We start from the raw sequence: 20,945 nt of genomic DNA, 5'->3' as shown, positions 1-20,945 counted from the left end.
TCTTACTTTCCGTGGAATATCTTTGGCATGGCATGGCATGGTATGGCATGTGTTCCGTTCCATGTACTTTATGGTAGGAACAAAGAATAGCAAACCATGTGTAATACAATAATATGTTTTGTTTTTTCTATTCGTTGTTGTTGTTGTTTCGTGCTTTTCTCTGCTGCTGCTATATTTTTTCCTCTTCTTCTTCTTCATCGTTTGGCTTTCTTTTCGTTTGATGAAGTGCTGAAAAATGTGGCTTTCAGCTTGAATACTGCAGCTTTGAGAGAACACAATAAAATGTAACACATTCATCGTCAATGTGAGTACCATAAAAAAGAATGGTTAAAAGTAAATGCTGCGCGAAAAAAGGGCGAAATGTAATGATTTCTTCTCTCTTTCTCGGTTTATTTCTCTTTTCGGTCGTATTTGCCATAGTTCTTGTCCCATTCAGAGTGATGTACACTGGCTGGCTGGCTCACACAGTGAGTCTCTTTTTGCTCTTTATCGACAACACACTTGAATGGGCTGAATACGATTCATGGCATAGAACGAAAGAGTAACATTATTCTAAGCGCATTTTCATGGATATTCAAACGCACGCAATATACATCAGACGTTGACGCTTTCTTTCCACACCTCGGGCACACACACACACACACACATATCTCACTTAATATTTTTGTTATTTTTATTTTTTTGATAAATGTTGCATATCTCATCGTTTGAGGCTCAGTTGTTGTGTGTTGAAAGCGTGTGTTTTTATATCCTTCTACATATTGTGGCGGTTATTATTCTCTTTGGTTCGCTTTTTTTTCGTGTGCTCTCTCTCTCTGCTCACATCTATTTGCTCGCCTATTTGCACGTAAACTGAGCCGTTTAGTTTTCAATTTATTTGCCACTTACTTCTTACACACAGGCACAGAGAGTGGGAATAAAGCGACAGAAGAAAAAACTGAAGAGTTTTGATGAAAGAAAAATGAAGAAATTGAAAAATAATATACTCGAAGCGCTTTGATGCATGTGTTTGAGACTTGTACGATGTATGCTAGTGCTTCTAATATTGACGTTGTTATAAATTGGACAAGAAATTAAGTGTAATGCAATAAAGTAATATGTTGGCTTCACTTCAATTCTCAAACATACACGTTTTGGGACGAATGAGGCATCAAAAAAGTGCTAGCATATTGTTTCTTCTCCTTCTTTTTCGTCGTCGTCGTCGACAATGAGTGTAGAAAAATTGAAAAATAAAAGCCCTAAAAAGCAATATACGATTTTCGAAGTCATGTTGTTGAATGAGAAGCATTACGCAATCTAAGCAGCCAACCATCGATGTGCTGCTCTGAGAATCAAATACAACAACGAACAGACGAAGAGGGAACACAAATGATACGAACGCGAAGCTGTAGTAAACTACAATTATTTATTACAGACAAGAGAGCAAATGCATTTGAAGCCTTTTCGATACGTTTAGTTTGCTTTTGTTTCAGATCGACATTTTCGCCTATTGGAAACAATAACAGCAACGACAGAGTGAGGGAGAAGTAGAGTAAAAAAAATGTGTAATAAACGAGATTCGGTCGGTTCAGAGAGAAAACCACACGAGAGAGAGAGAGAGAGTTAGAGAGACATGGAGAACGAGATGAAAAACAATGCACTCAAATGGGCAAACACTAATAACGAAACCATTTTAACGATTATTGGCGCTGTAAAGCCAATGTCCAACATCACAAACACAATATGTGACGACAAATAAACAAACGCACGCATACACACACATTCCACAAATCATGGGCTCATTTGCTATGTAATTTCTTTGTTTTTATTCTCGTTATAATTTTATTTTTATTTATTTTTTTTCGTTTTGTTTCGCGTCAATCGAAAAATTTCACTGTTATTGTAGTTGAACTAGTTTCATCATGTCATGATTGCTGTTCAAAATGCAATTGTTTCGTATCGTGCACTAGTTACATGAGCGCATATTGTGTGTATCCAATCAACGCAGAAAACGTGTTACTTACACGTGCAATGAGTGCACACACGTGTTTTTATTTAGAAAGCTTCTGGTTTTGCTGCTGCCTTCTATGTTTAGTATTATTCTTTTTGGTGTTTGTTTGGCACTCTCTTTTGTTTCATATAAGATGATGTGTCGATGCAATGGCCCGACTTGACCATCCATCCATCAAGCCAAAATGGATGACCGAAAATGTTATGCACAAGAGAGAAAACTCTCACATCATTGACCGCATGTATACGCATACACACTGAATCTCAATCAAAATCAAATCGAAGCTCGTGCATTTGGTCGCGTTGGACCGATTTGGGCATCGAAAAACCATATTCAAGGAGAAACTTTTTTTTTGCTAAAATAATTGCGATCGTAAAATTTATAATTGGGCATTTTCCGAGCGAACAAAAGTGAAATTGGTATTATTATTTTTTTTATCAATGCTCTCTCGCTATTGAAAAAGCCAATTGAAATAGGATCAATTGCTAAAGCCAGCAGGCAATGAATGGCCATATGAAAAATGGGGAAAGAGAAGAAAAAAAAAACAACAACGATAGAAAAAAATATAAAATAAAATTGCAAACGTAATTCGCTTGATTTTACCCATTTCCATTTGATGCCCGTTAATTGAATTTATTGTTCGAGTGCTAAATGGACACACATTCCAAGCAAAATCATTCTGGTTTCTCTCTCTCTCTCTCTCTCTCTCTCTCTCTCTCTCTCTCTCTCTCTGCAATTTATGCATGTGCTTGTGTTTGTGTGCATATCAATATATTCCATTCACAAAAGTTGACCGCGAATTGAATTACAGTGCCAATGAAATGTTGATTTAAATTAAATAAAGGTGAGAGCGTTTTTGTTGTGCTATTTTCATTTTTCCTGCAGCATATCAACACCAACGCCCTACATATATATATATATATATATTATAGTTTTGGCATCGAAACAAGAGCAACGCCACAAACCATTTTCGCATAGTTAATGCAAATGATTGCAATAATTACGAATTAGATGTGTCGATGGTATGCCGATCAATGCACAACTTATATTTTTAGTGAAATGAGTGTGCAGCTGTGGGTGCTGACCCATCACATTCGGCACGCTTGACTTCATCAAAAATAAATGATAATTTGTATGAGAACAAAAAGAATGAACTGACAAAACGGAACCACAAAAAAAATATATAAACCAACCGTTTTTCAGTTCGACAACAGAAAAAATTAAGTTTTTTTAATTACAATTTTCACTGTCGTAAATAATCATGATTGAATTGCATGCTCGTTAATTTTATTATCGCGCCAGTGATATTAATTATAGCTTTAATTCAAGTTCAATTTGTTAGCACATTGGTGATTTTTATGATGTGCATGCACAGGCACACACACAAAAGCCCGTTGTCCGTTTCATTACGTATCGTTTCGCTTTTGTTCCATAAAATCGATTTTATTTCTCTGAGTCGTGGACACATTTGATTTGATTGCAAATAGTGTTCAAGGGATATTTTTTTTCAGCCCATTGCTGCTACATATAGTTTTTTTTCATGCGCAGTGAAAATACTGATTTCCTATAAATTATGTCTGATACGAGTTGCTGTGTATAAGTGTGTACATTTGTAAATCCTCGCGATTCGCAAAAGTACAATCAAAAACGGAAAATCAAACTGAAATAAAACTCGTTAGCCAATTATCTATGGAGCAATACGAGGCAGCTGTATCACCAGCATGTTCTCAGCTTGCTGGGAACACATATTGGCATAAATATAGGCTCCGTGATAAATAAATAAATAAACATTTTTGTTAGTATCAAAAACATACAACAGTTACGAACAGATGCGAAATAGATACAAACTCGGGTTAAAATTTTCCGGAAATAATCAACCATTAAAAACTAACATTTTTTTTTCTCTCATTCGCTCGTTTTATCCTCGATAGCTCTATGTTTCCTGCGTTCGTTTGAAAATTTTGCGTATCTGTTGGCAATTGTTTATTTGAAAATGTGCACAAAACCGCTTCAAAACAGCTTGCCGTGAGCTCTCAATGGATGATTCTATTTGTTGCATTCTCGTGAACTCCACTAATAAACAAACACACATATACAAACATCCATCCATATCCACGCCAATTCAACTATATTACAAATGTTGTTTTGCAATGAATGAAGAAGTAATATGAGCCTAAAGTTCAGTGCGTTCTCGTACGCTATGAATGCATTACACATCAATTTGGATGTGTTTTTTTTCACTCCACTGAAAAAGCATCTCAACAACGCTTGAAATATTCAAATGCCTTGCTAAAGGCAGTCCTTTGTCGACGCATCGCAGATAGGGATTCCACGTGGTGGAACCAGTACAAAAACCTCACCAATTTCAATGAAATTACTTCGTCAAAAGTGGTTTGTTGTCAGTTGTGTTGGTATTCAAAACCAATTTGTTGTATGTTATGATATGAGCGTGTTGTTTGGATTGCTTTCAATTAGTAGTTCCAGAAACTGGTATGAGTGTGTGTGTGTAAAATCGAGAATAGTGAACTCTGAAATGATCAAAATTCGAACGTCTTATCAGAGCGCATGGTATATAGACTAGGCAAAACTTTGAATTACACTTAATTATCTCAAAGAGAATCTACCCACTCAATAGAATTAGAGTAAATTTGTTTTGAACACTTCCATTGTTTCGATATGACACATTTTATTGGTAGAAATAAATAAAAACACAACCATTTTCGTCGTCAATTGTTAGAACAGCGATAAAAGCGCGTTCGAACACATCAAATTTAATGTTGTGTTGCAGCAATTCATTTTGCTCCAAATAATCGTGAGCAAATGCTTGTTAGATATTGTGTTATTTCAGAGCGACTGCCAAATATTTGTGATAATAATTGAACGTTAAACGAAATAATTACACATTCCCATCATCGAAATGAGAGAGTACTCTCTCTGTCTCTGCGCAACGCGCACGAGTACTAATTTAACAAAAGCATTAGAATTTGATTCGACAGCACAACACCGACGAACGAACGATAATCACAGGAATGCAGTGTCATTAAACAGTAGTTTAGTTAGGGTGTAAGCCGATTTATTTTTCAAGTAATTTTCCTAATTCAATGTTGTTTCATTTTTAATCAAACAACAAAAGTGCGACATAATTTTAAAGTTGAGTAGCATGCTTTTAAATGAACTCACTTATGTCGTAATCTTTTTTTTGTGTCTGTATCGCTTTCTTGCGCATTGCGCTCTTTCCCAAAGAGTCTTTTAATTAATTTAATGTGAAATCCGGTAGCACTCGATGTACGACGTAATGTACGAAATCATTATGAGTAATGTGATTTAAAGTGTTCTTGTGTTGTGTCGTTTTTTTTTGTTGCCTCTTCAGCCATGATGCTGCTGCTGATTTTTCTTCTGCCCCAATCACGCGCGATTGTTTCAATTTGCATTTCGAGAATAGTCATTGATTTCAGCACTCGAGAGTCTCGCTCTCTCTCCCTCTTTCTTTTTCTGTGCTAAAAGTCACGGTAAAGTGCTTTGCATTGGCTTTGATTGCATGGGAAATGGGAGAGAACACGATTTTCGTGTGGAGTGTGGAAGAAGAAAAAATGTGCACCGCGTGCGTTTGAACGAACTTCTGCCAACGACGAAAAACGGTTATAATAAATCTAGCACTGGCATCTCTGTAAATGGTAAATGGCCAAGCAGAGTTACTCGTGCATTTCATTGTTAGCCATGGTGTTTTCATCATTTCAAAGCACATTGAACGCTTTAACCAAACCGAACCGATTCAATGCTGTGTGTGTGTGTGTGTGTGTGTGTACGATCAAAATGGATGCATACAAAATATACGCGCGCAACACTGAATCGAAAAGCAGTAGCCAAATACCTATTTTGTGATACCCGCATGCCTGAACTGCGAATATGTACGGCTAAGAAAATGAAATTGCACACCTCTAGCAACGCTTTGAATGTTCAAGCTGCATAACACACATAAACATACAGACACACGTGTATGGTCGCTGCGATGCACTACGTGCAGCATGAGCAATGTTGCAATTCAGTTTTTCATTTTGGGGGGAACTTTCTCATGTTTGTTGCTAACATTGTGTTTGGATCCATTTAAAATGGTGTAGTGTAATGGGCTGCCGGAATAAAATTACTTTGGCACAAACAGTAGCACCGCATACACACACACACGCTAGATGCAACTGGTCATCTGATCATGATATATACACGAGCATCGATACACTTTAGAGCAGATAATAAATTTAAACAACAAAAACAAAAACGTGTGGCATGGGGGAGAAAGAGAGAATGAAAAGAGGGAGAGAGAAAAAAAATTGCGAAACATAGTAAAGTATAAAGTTTATCTATTTGCCACGTGCATGTTTGTTACATCCAAAAGCCAAATGCATGTTTGGGCAGCAAGGGAAAAACTATGCAGCATTTTTAACGAAGCTAATTTGCAATTACTCTGTAAACCAAATAATTGATTTCAGTGGGCTAGGTTCCGTCGATGAAAAACATCCATGCAACAGCACCACCACCAGCAGTCGCAGCAACTCGAAAATGCAGCACCATCACGACATTGTCTCTCACTGGCAAAAACTTTTTTTCATCATGATTCATAAAGCCAATTCTACTTTTTTTCTCTTCGACTACGTGACCAGCGATGGTGATTGTGTGCTCTGTATATTTACTTTTTGATGAATTCGCTTATAGTTTTAAATATTTAAAACTGTTTTTTTCTCTCTCTCTCTCTTTCCATGTTTCTACATAACCTTGTTCTCACACAAAATTTAGTTTCTGTAGAATCAATTTGGAATATATGTCATATATGGGGAATGATTCACATACATATATCTATATTGTAAACTACTCACAAAACAATTAAAAAGTTGTGTGTATATTTCAAAGGAATTTCATGCGCGTATTCATTAATGATTAAAACAAATTCCACGGAGAAAAAGATGACGCATAGGCAAAAGATCAAAATGATGTTTGCATCTTCGAAATTCAAATCATATTATACCTGTGATTTGGTGGAGACTTGAAAACATGACACGACTACGTCAATGGGCAACAACATCAACACGATGGTTTAACGATTAAGAAATACCGTAAGTTTGGTTTTATAGTGACAAATGGAATTGGCTGGTTGCGAATGAACGAATAAATGAGCTAGCAAACGAGTGAGCGGCACGAGTAACAAACATACAAAAGTACCATACTAGCGTGTTGCCAGGTCGATGATTCATAATCCGAATGTTGTGTAAACAAGTTTTTACCACATGGCAATTTATATATACATACGGCACACAGAAATGTGTGTGTGTGTGTGTGTGTGAACATTCAGCCGATCTAGGTGTCGATTCGATCGAACGCAAGAACTACTGAATGACATTGTTTTTATATTATTGTGCTGGGGATACAGAGACTAAATACAATGATACAATTGCAACATAATAGGTGGGCGCTTGATCGAAACGTTTTGCCACACGTTTTAAGAACTGATACAGCTCCATCAAAATACACAACCAGGTTTCTCTCTCTCGTTGTATGCCTTTGTTTCTTCTCATTCTTGTTGCGCACAACAGCAAAAAATAGCCCACAAGAAACGACACGACAATGTATGCCGACATAGTGGATGTGCATTTTAGAGGAAATAAAAAAAAACATTGACGCGAAAGGTGCAGACAAAATGAATAGCACACATCGATTAGCTCACGTGTTTGGTGTTGTGAACCCATATTACCAAACAATATCAGAGCTCGGGCTAATAATAGCATCCGATTTAACTATGAATGAACTTTTTGGAACATATTTACGTTGTCAGTCAATGTTCCATTTTTGAAGCGACCCATACGGCGTATTCGTGTGTGTGCGTGTGTGATTGTGTATATATCACCACCGCTAATGGACTAAATCATGCAGCGGTCACTCAATTATGGAGTAATCATTGCATACGTTAATTCGGTCGAATGGATTATTCAGAATGGACAGTGGGCACACACACTCACATACCCAACGTATGTTAAGAACCGTAAACAAAAATCTGATGAAAAATTCCGTTTCAATTATAAGCATCATCTAATGGACACACATTTACTTGTGCATGGTTACTGTTGTAAGATTTGAATATTTCAAGTGAATTTGCGAATTGATTTGTGAGCGAAAAAGAGAATTTTCTGTTGCCATTTTCAAATTAATTTTCAGCCAATTTCAACTCGGGTACATAAAGAATATTAATTTTCTATCGATCGATGCTGAAAATAGTTTGGCAGTGTTAGTTTGTTTGTTTTTACATCGTTTACACATTTCGATGAGCCTATTTTCTAATCACTCAAATGCCAACTGTATCGAATGACACGCGTCGAATGAGAAATTGATGACGACAACAGCAACAACAAGGAAAAAAAACCAAATTGTGTGCAAGAAATCACGAAGTATACATTGAATTATTGTTTACTCTAATTTAGAAACATTGAGCTGGTTTCGTAATCAAAGTAAAAGTCAAATGGACTTCGATCGCTAGACCTAAATTAGAGCTTGTATTTTGCAGATGTGATCTCATTTATTTTCTATACGACACACACATCCTTCTGTTTCATTGAGCATTTGCAACAATCGAAATCGAATTTTCCTCGAAATGAAAGCATTTATTTGGGTGTGTATGTGTGTGTGTGTGTGTGTGTGTTTTTCCTCTCTTCCTTCTGTGCTCCAATTTCGATTTAGTTCGTTAGTTCGTGAAAAAAAGAGTTTTTCCGTCCCCCCTCCGAAAAATGTTGATGACATTGTCTGTTGAACATAAATAAATAGACGCTAATCAAGGAGAATGTTAATCAAATTTCCATTTGACACACACTCGTAAACGATTCATGCTCGTTCGAATGGAAAATGGCATCACCATCACCATTACCCATCTCCGTTGCAAAGCATCGCATGCTTTGTAGTGTTGTTACACGCACACATTTTTATCATTCGACTGAAAAGCCTGCCTGCCTGCCTGCCCGTGTGTGGGTGCGCGCGAGTGTTCTTCATTCTGGGAGACGTTCCAATGCTTTTAAAACAATTTCCGGCAAGTTAAGAACTTGGCAATGAAATAAAAAAACATGAACCCAGCCTTTCTGATCATGAAAATAGTAAACAATACAGCGCCCCCTGGGTACCAAGTGTAATGTGTCATAATTTCAACGTTTGAACTAACACAGACGCGTACTTTTTACAGCAAACTATGTGCATGATTCTCTATTTCTCCAACCAGTCTCCAGGTGTCGCTTTATTGTTCTTGTTTGACGTTTTCTATCTGTTTGTACAGACGATCAGAGAGGCTGCATGAACCATGCATTTCCTCCATCCCCCCCTCACTCTCGTCATTGCTACATGTTGATAACCTTATGATTGCTACTACAGCATCGAAACATTTTTTGGTGTATAGTACATTTTCCATTTATCGAACAGTTATCACGGACGAAACGGAAAACCATCACGTGGAAATTGATAAAGCATATTGGTTTGCTACTTCGTGCGCAAATGAATCAAAAATGCTCTCAAAATATTTACTTATATATTTCTTGCTTTTTTTTCGTTTGAAAATGCGTGTTGTTTTTCTCCCTCGTTCTGTTTTGCACTGAACGACTTTTCTCGATTTGTTGACAAATCAATGCGGGAGTTTTCAACGTTTCGATGAAAAATTTCCGCGTCAACTCAATGCTGCCGGATTAAATTTAGCTTTTCATCTACCAACGATCAGTTCAAAGCGCCTTATTGCTGCGGGATTTCATTGCTAAGAATGGATTATTTTCAAATACGAACATTTAAACGACCATCTGACTTTTTCTTGCTCGTTCCCTCGCTCGCACTCTGTCCCTTGTGTTTAACTTGCGAAAATTGGCAACATTACGACGACCTCGTTGAACTTTCTTTCGCTTCGGGAAAACGGTGTTGAAAAGTGAAAATTATTATACACTCGACGCGTGTATATAGAGATATGCTGCCATGTATATTTTCCAATTAGAATATCTGCTTTGCGATTGTGAGCATGAATGCAAAATGCGAAATGTCACCGTTTCAAACCAATAAACGCGCAATGTTTTATCAAGAGTGGAGGGGAAAAAAATCTAACGAGTTAAGCTCGAAGAATTATCGTTGAGTGGCTGCTGCCTCTCGCCACTCGAAACTCATTGCAAAACCATTCAGCTTTCTGCAATGCTGCTGCTGCTGCGTCATACAAGCGCTTGAAATGAGGGAAAAACTCATTCACATTCGAAATGAAAGATAGAGTCTATATATAATTTATTGCTAAAGCACTTAACCGTACAAAGGCACGCAGAGAGAGGGAGAGAGAGCGAGATAGAGAAAGAGAAAAAAAACACTACGGACACAAATCACTTTATCCAGAGCGTTATAATTTAATAAAGGGATTTTCTCTCTGCAGGCATGAGCTTTATGTTTTACAACTGCATGCCATTAAATAGAGTCGCACAAAATTCGGTGTCAAAACCAAACGCCGCTGGTTTAAAAAAAAATAAAACCAAACCATGAGCAGTAGCAAACAAGAGGCTAAAAAAACTTGAAAAAATACACGATAACGTTCAGTGAAAAGACGGAGAAAAAGAGCGAGATCGAAAAGAACATGTGTAGTATAATGGTACACGATTTCGACTATTGTTTCGCATTTTCAACCCGAACATTTCACCTAAATGCTACTTGTAGTGCAATCATGGGCTGAAGCAGGCGATAGTAATGCGTTTAAATATAATCGGTTACATTCGTTTCGGATCTCAATAGACACTTACATGCTCAACTAAATACTTATTTAAAGTGTGTGTTTGTGTGTCGGTGAATTGGATTGGCGCGGCACAGGGCACGCAGCAACACTGTAAACGAAAAACTCGTACTCCAACTCAAAAGAAACCCGACGAAATCACTACGGACTTTATACGCTTGACGCTGGTTATCGCCATGGCTCTTGTGTAATATTCCAGAGGAATTATGCTCACATTTGGTGTAGCGCAATGTCTGCATCCATTCGCAAGAGATCATTAGAAGTTTTGGTAGTTCACATTAAAAGAACACAGTTATAATATGAAATCACACCAACACCACCACCACCACCTCTACCGCAGCCACCGAATTGCAGAAAAAAAACCTGAAATGGAAATTCAAATTAACCCTGAATCGGTCGGGTTTTCAGCTTCAATAATTCATTTCACTGAATTAAATTAGGTTTGCTCTGCTTCGGATGTTGGCATGGTTGACTTAATTTTGACTTAAAATCGCCTGTAGCTTTTTCCAATTTTTCTTCAACCATCCTCTCCTCTCCAAGCTGGAGATTCCAGCCCATTATTTACATACATTGAAAATGAATAAAAAAAAGTGAATCATGGTGGAGGGTGGAATGGTGTCTGGGGTCACACCAATGTGTCATAATGAGGGTTAAGCGATCCGAAGTGAAATTGCATATCAAGTGGATAAAAATCTCAATGATAGGAATGTTCTTCGTGTTTCACGTTGGCATATTTGAACGACGGCACGCATGTTAAGCAAAAGCTTATCTAAATACGCAATAAAAAAAAGCAGCAACAGCAGAAGCACCATCGCAATGCGAATGACAAGAGGAGTACAAGAGTGAAGGTATATGTATACGATTTACACGAAAAGTGGCAACACATGCGGATGAAATAATGAAAGAAGACAAATTTTTATTTCAAACATTAAACGCAAAGGTTTTATTCTTCCTTTTTCGTACCGTTTCTAATCTTTTTTACATGCCATAGTCATTTCGAGCATCTTCATTTCGCTGTATGTCTTGAGCCAAGAGTCTTGGCAAAAAGACAAAAACTCGAGCAGCGATGACGACATGCATAAAATGTGTGTACGTCTACACATACTCAGTTAGCGAGCAAATGCATGACAACGTAGCACTTTACGCATCAGCTCGTACACGAAACGAATAAATACGATGAAATTACCTAATTTTGAACAAATTAGAATAAATGCTTTTCACGTATACATAGACATACATGCCGCGAAACGGCAGCAAGGATGTGTGTAATGTATATGGGGCTGGGTATTGTTCAATGCAGAGGTGTAACATTACCTCGAAAAATATTCCTGATGGTTCACAGTATTGAAACCGTTAGAAGAATGCGATAGCAACAGCAATGAAGACGACGAAGGCACCAGATCGAAAGTATCGTAACAAGAGAGAGAGAGAGAGAGAGAGAGAGAAAAACGTGTATTTGCGTTGTATGCTTCCTACGCAGATATGTTTGATTAAGGTAGTTCAAAATATGCAATACTGATTACTGTTCCGCAGTCATGTATCAAATTCTTGCTCAAATATCGCCGTCCGCATTCTTAAATTGAATCCAAATTAGTGGTAAATAAACACAAATTTTTTACATCCCCCAAACCGTATGTGTATGCTTGCCTTCGGTTCCATCCAATTATTATGTGCCATGCCACACATTCCCGTCGCTTGGAAGCAACTTCGAACATTTGGTTTCGGTTTCATGTGCTCTTCGTTTTTTTTCCCTTCGTTTGCGGCCACAAATTGCAAATCAACTTTTCAAGGTTGACAATTTCATTCATTGACTGTGCCACATTTGCCGTCATTTCCCCAAGGGAAGATTATTCGATCTGGTTTTTTTTACATACCATGGTAATGTCACACACTATGTGTATGTATGCGAATGAATCGGGACACAAATCGATGTTGAACATTCGGAAACATAAGCGTGAAATTCAATCACTTGAACACATTTTAACGCACATCCAATTCTACGAAGTGTATCAGGTTAAACGATAATGGAGTTGAATCGATGTGCGTTCGAACTGTCTGCTCTCACTTTGTTTGGAGACTCGATCGAGTACATGTGTGTGTGCGTATGTACCAAGCTAATTGAGGCAACTTCATTGAAAATTATTAAAAGGCTAGGTGTGTGTATTTAAATTTAATTCAATATTTAAATTCTCACTTGAATACATTCCATTGGAATGCTGAGTTCCTTTTTTTACTGTCTCTCCTTCAAAACCGAATGGTTGAATGAATAATACAAGCAATAATCGTAAAAAAAGAGAGAACATAAAAGTAGCCGATTCATTTCCTCTTCACCCGTTCCTGTGCCCGTGACAGTGTTTACATTTGCGTTTCTATTTGCACCAAACCAATTTGATTTCTCTTCGTGTGGATTTTTTTTCTTGCTTCTCTTGTTCAGTTTTCTTTTTCTATTCGATGTTCCACACGGGTGTGTGTTTGTCGGTATGAGAAGAGATAGAGAGAGTGAGAGAGATCGTGTGGCTGGCGCTCAATTCAACAAAGTAAATTTTTGATTGAAATTCTATTTCATTTTTCTTACTGAATATACATTTGCATCGATTGAATGCGATAGAGAAGGAGAGAGAGAGAAAGAGAGACACACACCTAATTGTTATTCCGATCGTCGAGTGGAAATATAACTCCAAGATATATGTATATATGTATGAACGGACGGTAAAATACGTAATTTGTATTACGTGAAAAATGTATTATTGCACCGGTGCGCTGTGTGCATACTCATAGCGAATGGTTGAGTTCGGGTTTATGTTTGGGTTTGTAACGTCATTGTAACAGGTAAAACATTGAATGTATAGATTGTTGTGCCGCACTCTTTATTCCTTTCGATTGAATTTTTTTCCCCATTCAAACGGGTGCACTTTGATTGAAGGGTGAGAAAGGACATGGTGAAATCGTTATTTCTATCTTGTATCATAGCGATTTTTAGCAGAGAGTTAGACAGATAAAAGTTAATAGCCACAAATACTGTGATACGATTTGGTAGCGGCTCTGTGTGTTTTACATATCTTTTTTTTTCAACTTCTTCATCCTCACGATGAAAACTATAGCTGTGCCATATTCGTATCTTAATAACCATCCTAATAATTTTGAGAGATTATTGAGATCCGATCATAATACCGATAAATCTTAATAACGCTATCAACTGTTTATCAGGTTATTAACTATATTCAAATAATAACGTTACCGGATGAATCTTAATAATATCGTTTTGAAGTGGATCTTCAGGATGGACCAGATCCGGTTTGACACTGCCCTTGGCCCATCCTGAAGATCCACTTCCAGAACTGGGAGCAGTTCTGGTCGATCCTGAGGATCCACCAAAACCCACTTCCAGAACTTGATGATTATTAAGATTGAATGTTGATAAATTATCAGGATTCGATCTTGATAACTTCCAAACGATATTATTAAGATTCATCCGATAACGTTATTATTTGAATATAGTTAATAACCTGATAAAAAGTTGATAGCGTTATTAAGATTCCATCATAATAACGATATCGAACGATATTTTTAGTTTATTACGATATCTTGATAAAAAAAAATCGTGAGCACAGCTATAATGAAAACGTGTGAATAAATTGAAGTTAAAAAGTACTATTTCGGTCGACTTCCACAAACATACACAACCGTCGACCCTAAATACGGTTCTCCAGTTTACTCTTACTACGCATAGTACTGAAGCAAAAAAAAAACCTGATATTAACGCAAATTCAACATTCGATCTGGTTGATCAGGTCCGTCGGTACACTCTATTTATTTTGTTTATCCATATTTAAAACGTTTAGCGATCGTTGTTTGTTATATTTCGGCTTCTTTCTTACATATTTTCCTGTTGTCGGTGTGGCTGGGCGAAAACGTCGGCATATACTCTGTGTTGTGTTGCTGCGACAATGTCGTTGTCGAAACTATCGACGTGCGTGTGTGTGTGTGTGTGTGTGTGTGTGGCTCAGTGAGCGTGCAGAGAGTTTTTTATTGGATTGCATTGCGTGCAGACATAATAAAACCCTACGATACAAAACCAATTCAATGTTTGTTATGCACATCATGAAGGACACACGATAATTTAAAAATGATCTTAATGTTTGAACACACAAAGGCAAATCTGACATTCAGTTAAGAATGACAGAGTGAGTTCGAGAGGAAGGGACAGCGACATAGAGAAAGAGAGAGAGAGAGAGAGAGAAAGAGATTTCGATTTCAGTCCCGTTCTGTTCATTTTGGTTTTGCACAATTTCACACATCCAAGGAATTGTGTGCATGCACAAACACTTAGATTTACTCCTTTGCATTCCCTATTCCGAAAATCATCTCTATAATGCATTTTGTGTAACCGATGTGCGTTGTATTGGCCAACTGAACAGCACTTGAACAACAGCGACAGCGATGACGGCAGCGGCGGCGTCAGGCAGCGGTGGTTTGCTTCCATTTTGGGGACCGGCTAAAAGCAAGCTACAGGAAAACTCAAAATTCTATCAGCAAACGTATTTACGCATTCAGGCGTGAATATTTCACGAGGTACCGATCGATTGTGATGCCATTATGTTGTTTAAACCAAACCATACCAACAGCTCTTAACCACACATCGCCTGCTAGCGTTTTCAAATAATTTCACTTTTATTATTGTCGTTTCAGTTGCCTGATACCTTACTCTTTTCATGGCAAACGATGCCGTGCTTCACCTCTCCTCCTTCTTCTTCTTCTTCTATCCATTTCATTCTTCCTTTCAATATTCTTTTTCTCGCTCACTCGTTCGGCTTCCTTTCCACGCGACGCAAATATATTCAAATTGAATTCTCACCACGAGATTCGCATTCAAAGCGCCGAATGAATTTTGAATGTGTTTAAAATTTTAAAATCGTAAAAAGTATTTTTCAATTGTTCACGAAAGCGAACGCTAAAGTCTTGAAGCTATCTGTTATTCTTTTAATGCTTTTTCTTCTCTTTTGCTTTTTCTTTTGCCAGTTTCATTTTCTAAAGTTTTGACTCTGTGTGTTTTTATTTTTCTACTTCGCTCGCTTAAGCTATTTCCATCTTGTTGCTGGCGTATGCATTATTTTTTTTTGTGTCTTCCAAATGTAAAAGAATCTCATGTAAACAAAAATCGCTGAGCGAGAGAATCAACGGCAAGCCGAGACGACAAAGAACAATAAGAAACTTCCTTAGAAACACCAAGTCGCACAAAAGTCTTAGTCTAAAACAAATATTTTCGTGGTGCCGATTTCGCAAACACAACATAGAATGTGTGTGTGTGTGTGTGTGAGAGAGAGAGAGGGGGGGAGAGAGGGAAAGAGAGGGGTGAGAGAGGGGGAGAGAGGGGGAGAGAGAGGGAGAGCGAAGAAAAAAACGGAAGTTTAGGATACTTTAATATATGAGATTTTGTGGATAGCTTGAAGTGTATAATTTACTATCAATGTGACTTGATCTGTTCGAGTCAAAAAGTCATCAAATCAGTGCAAATCTTCAAGAACACAATTCGTCTTCATTGCATTCTCACTTTTGCTGTCTCGTCGTTCAATTCTCACCCACCTTTTCCAGTCTTGGCGCAACGCAGCATTGTCTTCTTTTTTATTCATTCGTTTTTCTTCTATAAGATAAGTTCGGCCATTGTTCGGTCTTTTGACAGCTAACAAAAAGAAAGAAAGAGAGAGTTCGCGACACAAACTAAATCACGTAATGAAGAAAAAGCAATCAGGAGAAATGATTTCATTTATCACAGTTGCTGCTTGCTTTGTTTCGACGAACTCTTTAACAACTGTGCAGCCAGACAACGCTAGCGCTTATCCACCGAGATAACCAAAAAGCTAAGAGTTGAAATTGGTGAACAGCGAAGGATGAAGACCGAACAAGAATAACAGAGAAAAAAATCAACCCTGAAAAAAAAGCATTAAATGAATTATACGACGAATCGTCTTGGTTCAGACGCTACAGAGAAAATGAACACGCAACTCATTTTGATGCCACAATTCCAGAAAGCCACACGCACAACACAAAGTTACTAGAATGCCATTACAAAATGAAGCGAGACAAAGAGAGGAGGAGGAAAGAAAAGAATCCTGAGATTCGAAAATGAAAATACATTTACTGGATACCATTCGCTTCGAATCCTTTTTTTTTATTCCGCTTTCTTTGTAATTATTTTAATCTCTTGTCCTTTGTTTTGCATCAGGTCATCATTTGAAGTATACGATTCTCTATCTCTTCCGTTATCTCCGTTCGCTTCACCTCATTAATGGCTTTGAATCGCAATGACAACGAAATGAATTCATCTCTGATACGCATCTTAATATTGCATACATTAAATATGACCTTATCTATTCTCGAGGCTTTTTTGCCCGATGGTGATATAGAGATAGAGCGAGAAAGAGAAAGAGAGGGAGAGAGAGAGAGAGAGAGAGAACGAGAAAACACTGAACGACAAGTGGGCTACCACTTGTGTCATTGACGGAAATAGTAGTGGAGAGATTACGGACACCAGCAAATGGAAGAAAATTAATCTCACGTGTTGCAAGTGTTTACAAATCACTTTGTTTGTCATAATCATTAAATCACCGACCGAATTAAGCATGTGCACAAAAGGTTTCGACACACAGAGAATGGAATTCTCCGCAGCAGCAGCCGTAGCGTAACCCACTCATTGCTCTATACGTATGTATATATTGTGGTAGGTAATAATGTTTTCGAGGTTCATTTCCTTCGATATATTTCATTTCGGTATGCGGTTAACTAAGTGAATTTGGTGTCAGAGACCACTGCTCAAGCAGTATTTTCAAATGGCATCGCATACACATTTGTTTCACCATATTCTGGACACACAGAACCCATTGCTAGCAGATATGATAAGCGAATGCATTGGTTTTTATGTGTACTTTTCACGATTTTTCTTTTCGATAAATCTGCTGTCCATTCAAAAATGTGCGCCTTGTGATATGGCCGTACACAGATCAACAGTGCGACTGTGGAATGGAAATGAAATAATGAGGCGAAAAGAGAGAGAGAGAGAGAATGAAAAAAGTGGCTCGTTGATGTGATAAATTTGTTATTTAAACTTGGACAGACACAGAGAGCAAACTCTCTGTGCATGCATCAGCAGTAGCACCCAGCAATTGAGTAGCCAAAATATAATTTCATGTAATTATATGCATAATACACACAAAGAGAAGAAACGAAAAAAAAAAATCGCGTGTAAAAAAAGTGCAAAATTAACCGACTTACCTTGGCTTGAAATGTGATGCCATGGAAGAATGCCTGTTCAGCATGCAATGGTATGCGTAAATCCTGGTCGTCTCGCACCAAATCGTACGGCGTTGACGGCATTTTAAAATAATTCAATATCGCTGATTCGGTGAATTTATAATATCATGAGATAAATTTCATTTTTTTATCACTTTTCCGTGAAAACGATTTATTGATTTCAACCGTTGATGGATTTTCTTGAATTTTGGCACTCATATACTTTTTTTTTATTTGTGTGTGTGTATGTGTAAATAGAGAAATGCGATCAATTTAATTACTCCTCCGTACACTTTTTATACTTCTTCTTAGTCGTGGTCGTCGTATTTTTCTTCTCTCGAAGATTTCTCTTTCAAAAATGTGCGTCGCTTTGGTAGCTCGTGATCGTTAGCCAAAATAGAAATGTAAAAAAAAACCCAGTAATTGTGCGTGCAGTAACGATGAAATTCTCCGGTTTTTTTTTGGCCGTCACTCGCTCGCTGTCTGCTTCGAGGTGATGCAGCTACACATACAACGTAGAAAGAATGCTGCGTGTATGTGTGTGTGTGTGTGTGTATATATATATATATGTCCGATTGCTTATGCCAATTGTAATTACGCCCGGCTACACGCTATAGTTTTTCGATCCAGTGTTTATTTCTTTTGGAGGACAACGGATTTTTTTACCAAACACTAAAGCACAGAAGAGAAGAGGAAAAAAAAATGTAAAACGAAACCGAAAGAGGAAAATAGAGAAATAGAGAGAGATGGAGAAAAATCAGTTTTATTTGCTTGCCGTATTTTCCTGTCTAGTTCTTGTTGTTTAAATAAAACTAAATCGCAATGAAACAGAAAGTTAAAACTAACAGCAGAACCAATTAAAACGACTGAGTGAGCCAGAGGAAGCTGGAATTGATAGAATTTGTAAATTTCGGACGGAAAAAAGAACAAAAAAAATAGACAAACAGATTAAGCAAACGAAACATTAATGTGATGTTTTAAATGTTAACAAAATTGCATTTAACGCGTTTAATTTATAATTTAGAGACTTTGTTTTTTTTTAAATAGAAAAACCGCACATAAACTTGGTATATACACAGCCGTTGGTGTACGTCATCGGCATGACGACACACGCACTTTTCGAACAACATCAATTGCGAAGAAACCGTTTGGTCAACAACTGCGATGTAATATAGTTTCGGCAGACAAAATATACACCCACGGCTCAATTATTATCTCTGTTTTGCGCGCACACATCAATTGGATTACACACTGATCGCACACTCACGCCACTGAACAATCGACAAAACGCGCGAAATCATTCGGCCCCATTATATATAGAATTTGATTCTTTGGGATTACATAAACATTGAATTCGGTCTACAAATAAATTTCTTTTGCCTTCAATTTTTTTTTGTCCGACTTGATTCGCTCCGTCGCTCGCTTGCACGCCCGTTTTCGGAGCGCTCTGTGTTTATGAAATTAATTGTAACTAATTGGAATCCATTTAATTTGTTGTGAAACCTTTCAATTTAGAATAAAATTGAAATTAAACGTTAATGTTGGGATCTCATTGTGTAATTGTATTGTTTGCAACGAGTATCGTTGCGATCTGGTGTTCTCCCAATCGAAATCACATACGCATACAGAGTGATATACACCAAAAGAGAGCGAAAATTGCACCAGTTTTTATTTAATGAAATGGCAGTGGCCTTAATGCCATCAACGACAACAATAAATGCCGGCACAAGCAAACAGATGAACGGAAGTCTACGAAGCAAGTGCTTATCTTAGCAAAGAAAAGAAACGAATCATCATCTACGTAAAACTTGTGCAAATCGGATGATAAGAGATAAACAGCTGAAAAGCTTGTCAAGTGTGTGCTATTGACCTAGATAAAAACACTAAAATTGTCGAATGTCATAGAAGTGTTTAGAATCTTTTCAAAACGAGCAGAAAAAAAAACGGCAATACGAAAATATTTCCGAAACTGTATATACAAACATTACACTCACAATTGTGTTCAATTTGATGTGGTGCGGTCACTTTTGTTTTGCTTCGTATGTGTCAAAAGTGATGTGTCGTAATTGCAAAGTAATAGTTTTAACTTATTCACTACTATAAATAACTGAGTTTTGCTTGATGTTTACGAAACATGCACACACAAAATATGTATGAAACACACAACAATTTAGCGGCAAATTGGGAGCGAAAGTTGTAGAAGCAGAGAAAAAAATGAGTGTGCGCGCGCCTCTGCGCACAATTGATTCTGTTTCTTTGGTTTTTGCTTTCGGCGTTTGCTTATTTTATTGGATTCGTGTTGTGTTGTGTTTCATCGGCAAGCAGTGTGTTTACAAAATATCATTTGTGCGTTACAGTTTTACAGCGGGTCGATTGAAAGGCGGCCAAAAAATGAAATAAGAACGGGCTAACTGAATATTTGAAATGTGAACATTGTACTCGACACAAACATCAAAACTTCGAGTACATGAATCAGCACGCACCACACATCGATTCGTGATGCGAAATGAGTACTTTTTCGGGTGTGCAAATGATGGGTTTTTCGAGTCGTCTCTGTCGAGACAGACACACAAACAGAGAGCGAGAGGAGGGAGGGGGGGTGCGAAACCGAGAGTGAAAATGGTTGTTAGAACTTGTGTGAATGTGTTAACGAATTCAAGTAAAATAATCAACTGGCATGAATGAAAGAACAAAAGTGAATTGGAGGCATGAGAATCACATTTATATGCTATACACATGAATCCACACGAAACAGCCATTTAAAATTGAATATTTTATATTTTTGCCACCTAATTCAAACATGTTGCTCGCACGAGAGATGCCAATTGATTTGTTCGCACACCGTGAGCACATTCAAACACACACACAAATCTCATTTGTGGTGCGATTTGTTCT

At 37.5% G+C, this 20,945-nt stretch overlaps 1 protein-coding gene across 2 annotated transcripts in view; it reads right to left on the bottom strand.

Moving 5' to 3' along the window:
- The window catches only part of LOC129578147 (capon-like protein), a 109,932-nt gene that overhangs the window by 84,875 nt on the left and 4,112 nt on the right, over positions 1–20,945 (bottom strand). For both annotated transcript variants that reach the window (XM_055466310.1, XM_055466305.1), the window contains exon 2: positions 18,033–18,722. In XM_055466310.1, the coding sequence (XP_055322285.1) occupies positions 18,033–18,134 (102 nt within the window). In that variant the 5' untranslated portion in view covers positions 18,135–18,722. The remainder of the gene's footprint in view (positions 1–18,032; positions 18,723–20,945) is intronic.

This window comes from Sitodiplosis mosellana, unplaced genomic scaffold, assembly GCF_009176505.1.
Source record: "Sitodiplosis mosellana isolate CC-2019 unplaced genomic scaffold, AAFC_SMos_1.0 Smas_scaffold_6226, whole genome shotgun sequence".
Classification (NCBI taxonomy): Eukaryota; Metazoa; Arthropoda; class Insecta; order Diptera; family Cecidomyiidae; genus Sitodiplosis; species Sitodiplosis mosellana.
This window is presented reverse-complemented; position numbering and strand designations above follow the sequence as displayed.